This window comes from Schistocerca cancellata, chromosome 2, assembly GCF_023864275.1.
Source record: "Schistocerca cancellata isolate TAMUIC-IGC-003103 chromosome 2, iqSchCanc2.1, whole genome shotgun sequence".
In the NCBI taxonomy this organism is placed as follows: Eukaryota; Metazoa; Arthropoda; class Insecta; order Orthoptera; family Acrididae; genus Schistocerca; species Schistocerca cancellata.
In genome coordinates, this window is record NC_064627.1 from 342,409,661 (window position 1) to 342,427,537 (window position 17,877).

General features: G+C 42.7%; 1 protein-coding gene across 2 annotated transcripts in view; it reads left to right on the forward strand.

Moving 5' to 3' along the window:
• LOC126161735 (DNA-directed RNA polymerase I subunit RPA2) overlaps positions 1-17,877 on the forward strand; it is a 248,276-nt gene that overhangs the window by 185,452 nt on the left and 44,947 nt on the right. The window contains exon 16 of one of the 2 annotated variants that reach the window (XM_049917771.1): positions 11,648-11,759. In XM_049917771.1, coding sequence (XP_049773728.1) covers positions 11,648-11,759 — 112 coding nt within the window. Of the gene's footprint in view, positions 1-11,647; positions 11,784-17,877 lie in introns of both variants that reach the window. The other variant, XM_049917770.1, reaches the window with a different exon arrangement.

The following is a 17,877-nucleotide window of genomic DNA, read 5'->3' on the forward strand; positions in this document are numbered from 1 at the left end:
AAAACCCGGTCGGGGCCCATCGGCAAACGCGACAACGCGTCAGCGTTGGCGTGCTGGGCCGTGGGGCGATAGTGAATCTCATAGTGAAAACGAGACAAGTATAAGGCCCAACGTTGCAGGCGGTGAGCCGCCTTATCCGGAAGCGACGCCGAAGGGCTGAACTGAGAGACCAGCGGCTTGTGGTCGGTGATGAGGTGAAACTTAGAACCATACAAAAAAACGCTGAACTTTTTTAGCGCATAAATGATAGCGAGCGCCTCCTTTTCGATTTGAGAGTAACGCCGTTGGGCATCGTTGAGGGTCTTTGAAGCATAGGCGATGGGTCGTTCCGACCCATCCTCATACCGATGGGCGAGAACAGCCCCTAGGCCATACTGTGACGCGTCAGTCGCCAGAACCAAGTGCTGACCCGGACGGAAAGTGGCAAGACAAGGCGCCGACTGCAAGTGAGCCTTCAGGCGAACAAAAGCCTGCTCACACTCGTCGGACCAACAGAAAGGAACGTTTTTGCGTAACAGCTGATGCAGAGGATGAGCCACCGTCGCCGCGGATGAAATGAATTTGTGATAATAAGCAATCTTGCCTAGAAACGCCTGAAGTTCTTTGACCGTAGACGGCCGGGGGAGAGCGGTGATGGCCGCAACGTGCTGACGTAGAGGACGTATACCTTCACGGGACAGGTGGAAACCAAGATACACAATGGAGGGTTGGAAGAACTGTGACTTGTCCAGATTGCACTTCAACCCAGCCGAATGCAGAACCCGAAATAATGAACGCAAATTGCGAAGGTGCTCCTCAGTGGAGGCCCCCGTGACAACAATGTCATCCAGGTAGTTGATGCAGCCAGGAACGGAAGCCGTGAGCTGTTCCAAAAACCGCTGAAAAATGGCCGGCGCGCTAGCGACACCAAATGGTAACCGCTGGTACTGATACAACCCACAAGGAGTGTTGATGACGAGAAATTCCTTGGAAGACGCATCCAACGGCAACTGATGGTATGCCTCCGATAAGTCAAGTTTGGAAAAGAACTGGCCCCCAGCGAGCTTGGTAAATAACTCCTCAGGACGGGGAAGAGGGTAAGTGTCAATGAGGCTCTGAGCGTTGACAGTGGCTTTAAAATCGCCACACAATCGCAGACTCCCGTTGGGTTTAGAAACCACCACGATTGGCGATGCCCATTCGCTGGAGGTAACAGGAAGGAGAATCCCTGAAGCTGTTAACCTGTCTATCTCAGCCTTGACAGGTGCACGCAGCGCCATCGGAATAGGGCGTGCCCGGAAAAACTTAGGGCGAGCTGTAGGTTTAAGAGTAATGTGGGCTTCAAAATCCTTGGCACGACCCAGACCAGCAGAGAACACGGACGAGAATTCAGAACACAACCCATCCAGCTGTTGATACGGAATATCCTCAGATATGAGGTGCACATCATCATCAATGGAGAACCCAAACAACTGGAAAGCATCATAACCGAACAGATTTTCAGTGCCCGCATGATCCACCACATAAAACGTGAGGGGCCGAACAACAGACTTGTAAGCAGTGGAAGCATCAAACTGGCCAACGATAGGAATTTTCTGTTTATTATAAGTTCTCAGATTTCGCGTAACTGGAGACAAGGGAGGGGAGCCCAACTCCAAATACGTGCGAGAATTAATGAGAGTTACTGCAGAGCCAGTGTCCACTTGCATGCGAATGTCTTTATCCAGAACACGAACAGTAACAAACAACTTATTTGTTTGAGAAAGCACACAGTTAACATCCATGTCCGATGCCTCGTCCTCGGTGACAGGAACGTGAGGGGACTGACACACAGAAGCAATGTGGCCTTTTTTCCTACATGAATTACACGTGGCCCAACGTTTTGGGCATGCGGCCCTGTCATGCTGTACGAAACAACGTGGACAAGAAGGAAGGGCGGAACGAACCTGTTTCTGTGGTTGCTGTTTTCGCTGCGAGCGTTGTGGCCCAACGCGACGTTGTTTACGCGAGTGAACCGCCGCCACATCATCCTGGGAAACAGGCAAATTGTCCGTGTCGAAAGTTGACTGTACAGCGTCCACATCACACCACGCGTCTATTTGCGCGCCAGCAGCGTGAGACACTTCAAAGGATTGAGCGATGCTTAGAACTTCCGACAACGACGGGTTTGGCAGTTGTAGGGCACGTTGCCGAACTTCTTTATCAGGAGCAAGCCGTAGAATAGCATCCCTAACCATTGAATCAGCATAAGACTCATGATGAGTGTCCGTGACAAACTGACATTTCCTACTCAGACCGTGTAGTTCCGCCGCCCAAGCCCGGTAAGATTGATGGGGCTGTTTACGACACCGGTAGAACGCCACGCGGGCGGCAACGACGTGGGTGTTTTTTTGGTAATAGTTAGACAATAAGTCACACATTTCTTGGAAGGACAGAGAGGCAGGTTCCTGCAGAGGGGCTAACTGAGATAGCAGCTGATAGATCCGTGGGGAAATCCAAGATAGAAATAACGACTTACACATCGGGGCGTCGACAACGCCGAAAGCCAAGAAGTGTTGCCGCAAACGCTTCTCATAATCCTCCCAGTCCTCAGCGGCCTCGTCGTAAGGAGGGAACGGAGGCGGAGAAGAGGACGACAGACGATGAGTAAGCGACGTCGACAACGCCTGAATAGCAGCCGTCAGCTGTGTTTGTTGTTCAATGAGTGCTTGCATAAGCTGTTCCATGTCTGCCCAGACACGATCGCGCAATACTCCAACGCTGGAAAAAAAGATCCCATCCTCGTCGCCAAAAAGTGTTATAACCTTTAATGTACTAATAAACTGCGTGGATACACAAACGTAGAAACTATAGTGGGTTTCATGCTACCAACTCCATAGCTGTCACTCGACTGCCGTACCGTGACATGTGGCCGGCGCCGTTCATAGCCAGGTGGCGCTCCCGCGCTCAGCCGAGCTGCGGAGCGCCTCTATCGCCATGTTTGCGTACTGACGTAGCGGCACTTTTAAATCTCGTGGCACTGTCACAACAATGTTCACACCACAGCTACTACTTTTTAAATGTTTTTGAAAAGTATCAAACAACATGTGTAGACCCACTAAAAAAAACACAAAAAGCCCATCAAAAAATCGTTGAGAAGTGTAGGCTTGGATCTTTCTAAACAATTACTGACAAAAAATATTAGCATAAAACCTGGACAAAAGCTTTGCTCAACATGCCGTAACTTTTGTGAGGAAAAATTAAGAGTTGAAGTCAATGAAAGTGAAACAGATGATGAAGTCATGGTTGAATTAGAATCATTGTAATCCAGAAATGAATCCCTCGTACAAACAAACATTGCTCTTGATTATTTAGGTTTATCACCGATAAAGCTTCATGGCTTGTCAGAACAAAGTAAAGGGTCTTATTTTAAAAGGAAGGTTAGCAGTATTGAAAAGACTGCAAAAAAGGCGGTTTCAAAAGCAGTAAAATATGATGCACCAAGTTATGATGATGACGAAGAAGATAAAAGTGTGGTTGAGAAAGCAAAGGATTTTGATGTAATGATTTCTCTTATGAAAGAGAAGATTTCATCTGTTGGGAGGTCTAGAAAAATCCAGATTCTGACCTTGGCTCCAGATTCTTGGACTCGAAATAAAGTGATGAAAGAATTTAATGTAAGTGAGTACATGGTGCGACAAGCTAGAAAACTAAAATCTGAAAAGGGTATTTTGGAAACTCCTGGTCCAAAAAAAGGTAAAACTCTTTCTGAAAATACAGTAAGACTTGTAACAGATTTTTATGAAAAGGATGAAAGTTCCAGAGTGCTACCTGGAACAAAAGACAAAGTAAGTGTTCAAAAAAATGTGTACATGCAAAAAAGACTCATTTTGTGTAGCTTGAGAAAACTCTATTATTCTTTCAAATGGGAGAATCCCGAGGTAGAAGTAGGATTTTCAAAATTTTGTTTCTTGAGACCTAAATGGTGTATCCTTGCTGGTGCTGCAGGCACACACACTGTATGTGTATGCAGTATCCACCAGAATGTTAAACTATTACTGGATGCTGTGAAAATTGAAGAATGTTATAAAGACCTAATTAAGATGCTTGTGTGCAACACAGAAAACCAAAACTGCATGCTACATCTTTGCAACAGCTGTCCTGCAAATACTGCACTAACAGAGTGCTTAACTGAATAACTAAGTAAAGATTATGATTTAGAAGAAGAAATTGTAATCAGTCAGTGGGTTAACACAGACAGGGCAGAAATGATCAAACAGTCTATCAGTGTTGAAGACTACATTTCTTTATAGGTTAGGTCATTGGAAAAGCTCACCCCACACTCGTTTATAGCAAAATCCCAATCAGCAGCGTTTAAAAGATTGAAAGAAGACCCACCACCCAAAACAGCAATTATTGTGATGGATTTCAGTGAAAATTATTCCTTTGTTATACAGAATGAGATCCAAAGTTACCACTGGAATAGAGGTGGTTGTACTCTACACCCAGTTGGAGTTTTTCTAAGAAATGAGGAAAACAATGTTTTTGTTTCCAACCACTGTTTTATTAGTGATGACCAAGAACATGACACTGGTTTTGTTAACTTTGTACAAAAAGAAATTACAAAGTGGCTGTCATTACATCATACTGACATTGACTCAGTTTACTACTTTACAGATGGTTGTGCTGGGCAGTACAAAAACAGAAACAGTTTTAAAAATTTGACTGAACACTTGAGAGACTTTAATTTGAAGGCCCAACACTCTTTTTTTGCAACAAGTCATGGGAAGTCAATTTGTGATGGCCTAGGAGGAACTATTAAAAGAATTTTAAGGAAAGCCAGTCTACAGCTTTCAGACAAAGAACAAATAATGACAGCAATCAATGTGTATAAGTTTTGTGAAAAAAATATTGAAAACATTCATTTTCACTTTATTGACAAAAAAGAAGCTGATTTGCTACGGTTAAAACTAGAAAAACGTTTTTCAGCAACCCGAACCATTCCTGGAACTAGAAGTTTTCATAACTTCAAACCACTTCCAACAAACAACCTTGAAATTAGAAGGACTACAGATAGTGTAAAACCCTCCTTAGTCTTTTCTTTCCATTCTTCTTCTGATTGGGTTCGTGTTGAACCATCCATAAATTGCTATGTGGCTGTAAATTATGATGGTAACTGGTACTTTGGACTGGTAAAAAGAATATTCAATGATGAAGAAGATGCAGAAATTCTATTTCTACATCCTTCAGGACCCGCTGCATCATTTTATTGGCCTGAAAGAGAAGATTCCTGCATAGTGCCTTTGGAGCACATAGTCTGTGTAGTAGACGCACCTCAATCAAGCGACACTGGGAGAATGTATTACTTCAAAAAAGACTGTATCAAAAGAACTGAAAGCTCTTGGATGAAGTGGAAAAACAGTTTGAATCAGCATTAATGTCTATTAAAAAGACAAAATTACTCAAAAAATTCAATGTTTCAAGCAATCAGTTGGGTTATACATAAGTGTCGTAAGTAAACTATCTTTGTACATAATTCTAATGTAATCTACTATAATTAATAAACATGTTAAAAAGCCATCATTATTTTTGTTTTATCAAGTAGCCTATATGTTTAAGAGTAAATTAAAACAAATTTGAGCATTCTATCAGGTCTGAGACTTGAGATATTGCAATTCTTATAAAACAAAACATCCGTTAAAAAAAAAGAAAAGAATACATATATATATATATTTTTTCATAGAAAATATTAATATATTTTAATAGCATCATTTTTATCTTCAAATATGTATAATAAATAAACTTGCTGCAAAAATTCATCATGTTATCTAAAAGAGTTTTTAAGATAAGCAAATTTAAAGTTTTGAACACAAATTAAACTGACCATTTACGAAGGTTCAGAAAATGCAAAACATAAAAACTTTAAAAATTTATTAAAAAAAACTGTAAGAGACACAGCAAAAAAAAATTGCAGGTGTTGTCAGGATGGTATTAGAAACATTTGAGCCAAATTTCATGAAAATCTAAGGAGGTGGGTGTAAAATTTATTTTTTATTGGGTGATTTGATATGGAATGACCCTTTTCAGGTGCGGCTTAGATTCGAGAGCAGGCTTAGATTCAGGTAAATGTGGTATGACAGATGAAGAGGTAATCAGAAGTGTACAGGAAAATTATGGTGAAAGTGATGAAGAAGAGGACATAGTAGGAGACAACATGAAAGTATCTCACACTGCCGGTGCTGAAACTGCAGACATCTTCCTGCAGTACATTATGCAACAATGAGAAACATGCAGTACCAATATAATGCTTGTGTGATAAAGCAGACTGCTGTTGCTTATTATCATTGCGACAACGAAAAATTTGGGTCATGTTTCATAGGGAGTGATGCTGCTGTTTAAGTACACACTAAAGAACCCAGTTTTTATGAAAATGAATGTGTCTTTGAATGTAATCCCTATGTCTGTTCACTAAATTTAAGACACTCTGAATAATCGGCATTTCTGCTAATTAGGCACCCATATGTCCAAGGAATGGCCAGAGTAGTAAGAGTCTAGTGTAATATCCCAGTCTGGCATGGCAACTAATCTTGATTTCCAAACCACAGCTTCCAAAGTACTTTATACTTTGTATTAGTGAGATAAGATTTCAGCATGTTACTTAATCTGCCCCCAATGCCATACTAATGGCCTCTCACTAACAGTACTTGGTACATCATGCAATCGATAGATGTAGTCGGATCACACAACGTACCCACTGGTGAACTGTTTTTCTTTAGGGACTCTTAAGATATCTTCCACAAATGAGTTGATTGTCTAGGTTCTTGGGTTGTTCCTGGCAGTGGAGCAGGAGTAGTGTGCACTGTGACAGGAATGCGTCAACACAAGCATGTGGGCGTCAGTGCCCAGCAGCATCACTGACCACACGTGTGTGCAGTGTTGCTCATTTTGAGCATAGCTGCTAGCAGATCCAGAAAGTGGGTGAGCAGGTCATGCTTGATTGTACCGTAGACTGCATGTGAGGGGGGGCACCACCAGGTCTGCACAAAGTGTGTGAAATTGTGTGGAGTCACACTGCAGTCATCTGACAGTAGAGCTGCTGGCAGCATCAGAGTCTTTCTGCAGGAAAGGAGGGTGGGTGGAAGTGGCACGTGGACACTCCCACAGTGATGGATGATGCTCTGCTCTCTGGACCCACTGGTTAGGCCACCAGAACAGCTGCTAGATGATGGTGCCCCAGCTCCCCATCAGTTTTGTCCAACATCGAGACTGGATGACTGCGAACTGAGTAGATCACCCACCGCCAGAACAGAAGTAATATTTATATGGGGCCAGTCCGTGTACCTTGCTACTGTGAGGTGCCAATGGCATCACTTGGTCTGCCATTCTTGTCTGTTCAGCTCCTCTGGTTACCCTGGTTGCAGCTCAGAAGTGACCTGCTAGGGCGGTGGCGTGCGTATTTTTCTGAGTCAGTACACTGAATAGTTTTACTTTGTTCGACTAATGCCTTCTTACTCCTCTCTGTATGGTCATCACAGTGGTGGCATCCCTCTCTCCCAGTGACGTCATTCTGCTGCATTGGTGTCTTGGACACCCAGCTCTTGCGATTTGTAGCAATTAACTCTGTCTTGTGGCTCTACTACATGCAATATCAGTGGTCCTCTCTTGTTGGCATTTCACCTGGCTGCTGCATACTGTCTTGCTTTGCTCGCCATTTGCACTACCAGGGGAAGACTTCAAAATTTTATTCCGTGCACAGCTTATTATTCTGTGGCACTTTAGTTCATTGCTGAGTTAATGATATGGCTTAGAGTGGTATTTTGATAGTTTGCTTCAGATAATATCAAAGCCTGATGAAGGTCAATTTTTAAATAATGGTATTCTTAAGTTCTCTGATGGCTATAGGAGATAATGTCATTTCATCAAAACTGTTTGGAACTTGTATTTGAGAATTGCAATGCTGATTTGTTGTACAGATTATCTGCTCATTGCCACTTGTGAAGTATTTATTGAAGATCTGGAAAATCTCTTGGTTGTCAATAATTTCATTATTTCGTTGTTAAGGGCAATATAGGAAACCTTGAGGGAGCAGTACATATTTAATATTTTATAACATTCCACATAATTTTGATTTTGTTACATGAATAATTGATTTTGTCCAACAAGTGCATATTTTTTGCATTTTCAGTAACCTCAGATGCTTACAATACATTTTGTAGAAGTTATTTTTTCGCAGGGTTATTTAAAGATTGGCATTCAAGGTATTGGTCTTGTTTCCTTTTACAGGGTTTCTTGGCCTGCACTCTGTAGATTCTTTTTGGGAATATGTTTCTAAACAGAAATGGTAATTCATCACTAAAAAATTGTTACTTCTGTACTTGGTAAGAATGCAGCTTTTATCTTGCGAAGAATCTGACGGATTTGAAACAAAATGATCATTGTTAACTATTTCACTTAGGCTATTTTGAGCCAGTAAATTAGCGTTGATCAGATTGCTGGAGCCATTTAAGAGCAGTAAACTTCGTTTGAGCTGCTGCATTTAGAAGTACAAAATTTTTTCCTTGAGCATTTGAGTGATATTGTAATCTTCATTGCAGGTTGTGTTGTTAGAACCACCTATTAGGATAACATAATCATTTTTTATGCTTTCAGGAATGCAGCTCACTATGACTTCTTGAATTTTAGATTAAGATTTCATGATTCCACAGACTTCAACACTTCTAAAATTGAATTTAAAAATTTTGGCTGTACCTCCCCACTTACTGTTTTCAACAATATGTACATGTTGTTTTGTGACAGGATGTGTTCTTCCTGACCCCCTCCCCTCACCCCTTATCCAACTGTCACTCTCTCCAGCAGAATGCTTATTGTTTCTGCAACTTCTAATTCTAATTACTGGAATTTTAGGATGTGGCCCAACCAACTTAACTTTTTTCCAACAACTTTCACTTTTTTGCACTGGAACATTAGCCGTGGTCCTTTTAATGCTTGAATTATTTTTCATACTGACCAAGCCACTGGGATACTGTTACTAGAAGAAAGGAGACTAAATTAGAAGAAAGAAGATTAAATTTGCTCACATTCATGAAACTTCTTTCTTTTATTTTAGGTGATTTCTTCAATTCTGGCAATTTATCGACCCCCACCTTGTGGCAGTCCATGCATATTTTGCTTTGACGTTAGAAGCATATTTTCATACTCCAGACAGCAATTCTCTCTTCGTAGACTGTTGATTGCAAACTGTACACTTGAAATTCATGCATTAAACTTCAAGCATTCACTTTTGCATTTCTATCTTTTTTCCTGCATCGCTGGAATTTGTTTTAGCAATAAAGTCACTTACACCTACCGTATACACATAGCCATTTCGAAACATTGGCTGAAGGAGTAAACAAATAGAGTCATCTTTCTCATCAAATTCTCTGTGCATGATTCTAAAGTGAACTGTGATTTACCTCCATTTCTGTATTGTTTTCTTTCCAGTCTCCTAAGTTGTGTCTAATGTATTCTGAAACCAGTGGAGTACCATTACGTATTGAGTGTGTTCATGCTAGGCTTCTTGAATGCTGTGATAAAAGATAAAATTACAATATGTGTAAAATATTTCAGTACAGAATGGAATAACATTGTCATGCCCACAGTGGAGCACCACAACAACAACTACTGCAGACTGCCTTATCACAAATGCGTATAGTTTTTCTGTTCTTTTTGTAATTGTAATCATCATCATCATCATCATCGGCATCCACATTTCCAGATAAAGGGCTCCCTTTTCTGTGTACTATAGTTTCCAGCTATACACATCCATGTTGCTGCTTCATTTTACTATTTTTCATATCCCCACCTCCCGTTTGGCTCTCTCTTCTTTCATTTGTTTGAATCCAACAAAAAACTTCCTTTGTCCATACACCATCTGTTCACTGACTTCATGCCCCACCCACCCTGTATCATTTTCATTACAGTTATAATTATATGTACCACTCCAGTCTGATTCCTGTTTCATTTGATTGTTTCTCTGTCTGTCCCAGTAATTCCCAACATTTGTCTTCAAAACCCTAAGTTTCTGAATGATTTCCACATTAAAAGTTACCACCTCCATAGGTCGGTGGTTAGCATAGCTTGCTGCTATGCAGAGGATCTACATCTACATCTACATGGTTCTTCTGCAGTTCACACTTAAGTGCCTGGCAGAGGATTCTTTGAACCATTTTCATACTACTTTTCTACCGTTCCACTCTTGAATGGTGCATGGGAAAAAGGAATACCGTAATTATGATGATCATTTCTCCCTACATAGGTGGGTGTCAACAAAATATTTCGCATTCGGAAGAGAAAGTTGGTGATTGAAATTTTGTAAATGTATCTCGCCGTGAAGAAAACCGCCTTTGATTCAGTGACTGTCACCCCAAATCGCGTATCGTATCAGTGACACTCTCACCCCTATTGCGTGATGACACGAAATGAGCTGCCCTTCTTTGCACTTTTTCGATGTCCTCCGTCAATCCTACCTGGTAAGGATCCCACACCACACAGCAATATTCCAGCCGAGGATGGACAAGTGTAATGTAGGCTGTCTCTTTAGTAGGTTTGTTGCATCTTCTGGGTTTGATTCCCAGTACTGACAAGGATTTTTTCTTGCTGTAAGGACTGAAATGTGGTGCATTCAGCCCTTGTGATGACAATAATTGATTAATTATTAAGGAGCTATTTGAGTGAGAAGTAGCAGCTACCAGGTGAAGATAGCCGACAACGGCTGGGAGAATGGTGTGCTGTCCCTGCGCCACTGCATACTGCATTTATGACACCATTGGCAGAGGATGACATGGCAGTCAATTGCTCTCGGTCAGGGTCAGAACATGGAGCTTTATTTTTTGCTGCGCTTGCCTCATTAAAAGTCCATATCACAGTCATAATTAATAAAAGATAACATACACTGATTGTAAACTGTCCGTTTCAGACACGTTAGAAGCTTAGCTTTGAAAGCTCATGTTATCACCCTTACTTCAATATGATTCTTGCTTTTCTCGGGTGGAAAGACTTACTTCTTGTCAAATTATGCAATTAGATTTGGTGTTTCCATATTGTTTTAACACCACTTATTAACTTAATTAGAAAGTATATTACTATGAATGTTTTAGCCATATCCACCGAAAGGGAATCTATGCTCATTAACTGCTCACTGCATTACTTGAAGGCCAGTAGTTGGCCATCATTCATTATTTGAAAACTTAGATCAAATCATGCAAAGGTAGTTATTGGCCTACAAATTTAGCCATGCAGGGTCACCTTCCAAGACTCATCACCCTGTTTTTAGTTTGTTACTACTTTCTGTTGTGTGTCTACATAGATGCACAGTCTCTGCAGCAAGTAAATGATGTAGTAATTAATTGACATTATTATCTCCATCATCAATTTAATCTATTTTATCTCTATTACTTAGGCATTTCAGCCATAGCTTTCTTTCCTTGAGACTTTGTCATCAGCTTTTACAAAAGATTTGGACGAAAGTTCTGGTAGAATGTAAATACTTTAGGAATGAAGTACACTCACTAAAGAACAGAAGCATTGAGTTGTCAACTGGCACACAAACTCAACGTTACTGTTTCTTGATGAGTGGTTTCCTTTATTCCTGAAGCTTTTAGGAAAAAGATATACAAACTGATCTCTCATGTTTTAATGATTTTCTTTGCAGCTACTATGATGCAGAAGAAGCTACTTACCGCACTGGAAAATGGAAAGGATCAGAACGTGCCTACATTGACAATGTGCGATTGTGTGGTGCTGTTGGATCTTCCAAGAATAAGGCGTGTATTACGTTTAGAATTAGGGTAGGTTTTCCCAGTTGCATTTGTTCAGCCAAAACTTCTCTATCATAAGCTCATATTAAACAAATTATTTGGAAACTGTAGCAAAAGATACATTGCTACCTCCTGTGAAGGAGACATATTAAGTTGCAGACAGGCACAATTAAGACACTTGCATGAAGCTTTTGCCCACAGCAAAAGAGAAATACACATCATTCATACACACAAGAAAGCACACCTCATGCACACATGGCCGCCATCTCCAGCATCTTGGGCCAGAATATAGCTTTCATATAGGATGCAAGCAACAACTGGAGGGGGCAGGGAAGGGAAAATGTATATGTATGAGTGTGTGTGTGGGGGGGGGGGGGGGGGTGGCAAGAGAGAGAGAGAGAGAGAGAGGCGAACACTCTCTGGCGGAGTGTGCAGGGACTTGAAAGCCAACAGGTGCAGCGTCAGGAGGTTATGGGGCAGGGAAATGAGGAAAAAAGTGAGGCGTGAGGAAAGATGGACGGGTGCATTGGCACAGGGTGGCAAACAAAGAGGATAGTATGCAAGAATGGGGAGGAGATGACAGAACAGAGGAGGTGGAGACTGTTGGGTGGAGGGTGTTGGAATAATATGTTACCATAGGTTGAGGCTGGGATAGTTACAGGAACTGAGAATGTGTTGTTAGGATAACTCTCGTCTGCATAGTTCAGAAGAGCCGGTGGTGGAGGGGAGGATCCAGATGGCTTGGGTAGTGAAGCAGCCATTGGAATCAAGCATATGTTCAGCTGTGTGTTGTGTCACAGAGTGGTCTACTTTGCTCCTGGCCACAGTTTGGCAGTAGCCGTATGTCCTGATGGACAGCTGGTTGGTAGTCACACCAATATAAAAAGCTGTACAATGATTGCAGTAGAGTTGGTAAATGACATGGTTGCTTTCACAGGTGGCCTGAACCATGATGGGGAAGGATAAACCTGTGACAGGACTGGAATATTAAGGGTTGAGTAGGTGGATTGCGCAGATCTTGCACCAGGGTCTTCCACAGGAATATGATCCTTGTGGCAAGGGGTTGGGATTGGGAGTGGCGTAGGGATGCACTAGGATGATGCAGGTATTTCTGCCTCCCACCCTCTTTTTCAACCCTCTGCCAACACACCTGCCCATCTTCCCCCCTCCCCGCCCCCTCCTCTTTCACTCCTTATTTCCCCTTCTCCCTGCCCCACAACATCCTGATGCTATGATTGTTGGCATTCCAGTCCCTCCACACTCTGTCAGACAGTGCTTCTCTCTCTACCCACCTGTACAGTACTGCCCCCCCCCCCTTACCCCCCCCCTGCAAATTGCTGCTTGCATCCCACATGATAGTTGTTACCTGTCATCAAGCCATGAAATGAGTGACATCCTACCCAAGATATTCCCATCCTTCCTAAAGTGGTGTTCCATCACTCACCCAATCCCCGCAACATCCTAGCCCGTCCCTATTCCACTTCCAAACCCAACCCCTTGCAACAAGGATCATATCCCTATGGAAGACCCAGGTGCAAGACCTGTCCAATCTTCCCACTTAGCACTTCCTACTCCAGTCCTGTCACACGTTTATCCTTCCTCATCAGGAGCTGGGCCATCTGTGAAAGCAGCCATGTCATTTACCAGCTCTGCTGCAATCATTGCACAGCTTTATATATTAGTGATACTAGTAATCAGCTGTCCACAAGGATGTACGGTCACAGCCAAACTAAGGTCAAGAGCAAAGTAGACCACCCTGTGGCACTACATTGCAACAGAACATCATGCTTGATTTCAGTGGCTGCTTCTCTACCGAAGCCATCTGGATCTTCCTCTCCACCACCAGCTTTTCTGAACTGTGCAGATGGGAGTTATACTTGCAACATGTTCTCCTCTCCTGTCATTATCCCGGCATCAGTCTGTGGTAATGTACTGTCCACACACCCTCCACCCAACAGTTTCCACTCCTTCTGTCCTCTCATTTCCTTCCAATTCTCAACTCCCTCCCTCTTTGTTTGCTACCCTCTGCAAACACACCCATCCATCTTTCTCCACTCCAATCCCTCTGCCCCACCCTCTCCCCCTCACTTTCCCTTCCCTTCCCCCTCCCTTCCCCACTTTCCCCCTCCCTTCCCCACTTTCCCCCTCCTCTTCCCCCTTCCCCCTCCCTTCCCCCCTTTCCCCCTCCCCTTTCCCCCTCCCCTTTCCCCCTCACTCTCCCCCTCCCTTTCCCTCTCCCCTTTCCCCCTCACTCTCCCCCTCCCTTTCCCCCTCACTCTCCCCCTCCCTTTCCCCCTCACTCTCCCCCTCCCTTTCCCCCTCCCTCCCTCCCTTTCCCCCTCCCTCCCTCCCTTTCCCCCTCCCTTCCCCCACCCCTCCCTCCCTCCCTTTCCCCCTCCCCTTTCCCCCTCACTCGCCCCACCCCTCCCTCCCTCTCCCCCTCCCTCCCTCTCCTGCTCCCTCCCTCTCCCCCTCCCTCCCTCTCCTGCTCCCTCCCTCTCCCCCTCCCTCTCCTGCTCCCTCCCCCTCCCTCTACCCCTCCCCTCCCTCTCCCCCTCCCCTCCCTCTCCCCCTCCCCTCCCTCACCCCCTTGCATCCCCATCGCCATTGCCCCCTCCCCATCGACATTGCCCCCTCCTCCACCCCCTCCCTCACCCCCTCCCTCACCCCCTTCCAGCAGGGGAGGCAAAGTCACTCACAAGAAATGCTGATAGTTCTGGCTTGTTAGGCGATTTGGAAAGAAGACTGGTCCCAAAATACAATCGCCAATTATCCCAACCCACATATTCCGTTTGCACCGATGCTAATGATTTGCTGTCACCTTACAGTGGGGTTCTGCATACTATACCACAGATACTGTTATGAAAGTTGAAGACACCATTCAATGTAAAGGTGGCCTCATCTGTGAATAGGACGGATGACACAAATCCCAGAATTGTGATTGCCTGGTGAAGAAACCAGTGACAAAACTGCTCCTGATGTGGACAATCTGTTGCTAGTAAGCCCTGCACACACTTAAAGTGGTAAGGATAGTAACAATTGTCATGGAGAATGTTTCACACAGTTATCCGGCTTACCCTGTACTGGCAGGCCAAGTGCCTGGTACTGACACAGTGGTTGCCTTCCTCTGTGTTAGTCATATTTTTCTCCAAGTCTGGTGTCCAAATATTTCACATATGTCCTTCATGATTTCTTGCTTCCTGAAATGACTCTGTCTCAGACAAACAGCGAAACAGTGTTGCAAACATTGAATGCTGTGGTTGCTGTCAGTGGCGATAGGTCTCCTGATACAGCCGGCCCAAATTTCAGTGTTTACTTTGTCATCTGACTGCATGTCAGCTTGTGGCTGTGTTTTTATCATCTTATTGTGCGCAGTCAGCATTGAACACAAGGATTTCTTTGTCCATAGTCATATTGCATCACGTCTCTCACCTTCCTCCCATCTCACACACATGTAGTTCATTTCTGGTGCTGTTAGTGCAGTGCAATACTACAATGCTTAAAGTAAAAGGAACAATGCTTGAACAGTGATCTCAAGTTACGCAGCACCTGGAGGACTAGAAACATATTGCTGCTGTTTTACGCCTGATGGAAAAACAACCTCTAATCAGGAATGCAGTTTCAGGTTCTTCTACAGGACCTGATAAATTTTCAGTTTATTCTGAAGATTAATGTATGGCATCTGTTTCAGCTGACGCACCTCTTTCTAAAGTAAATAATCTAGTGTTAAGGAAGTTTCTCTACAAGTATTCAAGTTGTGACACTCTTGAGAGAAAGAACTGTATTCCAGAGGGTTACCAACAAACTCTACAACAAATTCAGTCCATATGAGAAAAATGAGAAAATTTGGGTTATGTTCGACCAGGGACAGCCAAGAATTCAACACACGTGCAGGGTTCTGGCACAAGTGCCATAGCTCTTTGGCCTGGCTGCACACTTCCCCCACTGCCGTGCCATGCTGTATGAGCATGATTGGAGGGGGAGGGGGGGGGGACACCTACAAAAACACCGCATTTAAATGGCAATGCAGTTGAACAGCATAAACTTGGTTCCATATTTCTCAACAACACAGATCACTAACAAAACAAAATTTCAGTGTTAATTAATTATTTGTGGTGCACTAAAGATAAAATATAATTTTTATCTAGTAAAAAATATTGACATACGGACACACACAGACAATTTCACAGATTTTTGTTCTCAGATTACCACATAATTGTGATTTATTTGGTTTTGAAATAAAAAAAGCTATTCGAAACATTTTATGTGGAAACTCTTCCCAAGGATTAGAATTTGTGGATAGTTTTAACATAAAGCAATTTGTCTTTTAAATAGAAGTTACACTGCAGATCAACTAGTTCCAACTGCTCATTCACATGGCCACTTTCAGCTGAAGTGAAGTGCCAAATGGCTTCAAAAGCAGCTCGAAAACAGATGTTACATTGACATTGACTTCTAAACCTTTATAAAACTATCCCTGTAAACACTATCCTCGTAATTCTTTCAAGGCCACAATGATTTCTTCAAACCTGACATTTTCTTTTACCAACAGTGAATTTATAGAAATAGACAGTGTTTTTGTCAGAATTTGTCCCTTCCACAATGCCATTCTCTTTTTAATGTATCCCTATAAAATCAGAAAACCGTTATTTCTCACCTTACTGTCAAGATGTATGTAGTCAAGACCATTTCATATGTGAGATCTGCAAGCCATTGTGAATGTTCTTAGTGTCATTCATGCTTCCTTTTTTCTTAAAAAATTGAGCAGTAGTGTGTTTTAAACTGAAAAATTGTTCGAGGTATGCCTCTTAACCAACATGCTTTGCAGTAACATATAAAGTCTCCATACTCTTTGTCCAATTCCATAAAAAACTATTGCAGTCTGCAGTGTAATTATGTGTGTGACCTCAGAAAATTTACTATTCATACCACCAATCTCAAAGTGCTTAATTCCTGCAGTCTTAGCATGAAGTTCTTTTTGATGTATATAACAATGAATCCCATCTGTCAATCGTTGTAGTTTTTTCCTCTTTCATTTTCAACTAACTCTAAATTCTTTCTGCTTGGTGTTGTAATATAGCATATTTGCAGTACCCGTTCAGTATGTGACTGTATATTGCATAATCAAACAATGGAAAATCTAAGAGTTGGCCAAAACCTCAAATGTACGGCAGTCTTTTCAGTGTCTCCCGTATATGTGTACCGTATCACATAATAATTATTGAGAATTCTTATCCTCCTCTACTGTTATTCCTATATGTTTTTAAGGACTCGTGATGAAAGATTGCTGGACTACCTCTGTTTTGTGCTAACAGCCACTGGACCTGTGAACTTCTTTTATACCGTGAACATGTACCGAAGGGTGAATAGCACACACACCACAGTTCTGCTGAATTGAAGGAAGTGATGCCTACAGAAAAATGCCGCATCACAAAGCTAAATGAACTGTTTCACTGTATCGAGTAGTACTGAGTGGAACCAGGACATGCTAAGCCTTGGCCAACATGCGGCCCATACATTGGGCTCGCATGCTGTTTGGCATGCCATAGCTAACACTGTGTTAGACGAAACTTCAGACTCTATGGGCAGGAAAGTTGCAAAAGTCGTTGTTGGAGTATTACAATGCGATGAAATGATTTTGAAGAAATGTTATTTTACTAATAAGTCAAACCGTGTCGTGGTTGGAAGATTATTTAATGAAAGAGTGCAAATTCTGTGAGCAAGTGGTGTAAAATTTGACAACTTTTTACTGTTAGTAACAGATGCTGCTAGATGGGTAGATCACGTAACTAATAAGGAGGTATTGAACAGAATTGGAGAGAAGAGGAGTTTGTGGCGTAACTTGACTGGAAGAAGGGATTGGTTGGTAGGACATGTTATGAGGCATCAAGGGATCACCAATTTAGTATTGGAGGGCAGCGTGGAGGGTAAAAATCGTAGAGGGAGACCTAGAGATGAATACACTAAGCAAATTCAGAAGGATGTAGGTTGCAGTAGGTACTGGGAGATCAAGAAGCTTGTACAGGATAGAGTAGCATGGAGAGCTGCATCAAACCAGTCTCAGGACGGAAGACCACAACAACAACAGATGCTGCAACATATATGAAGAAGGCAGCGGCAGGTC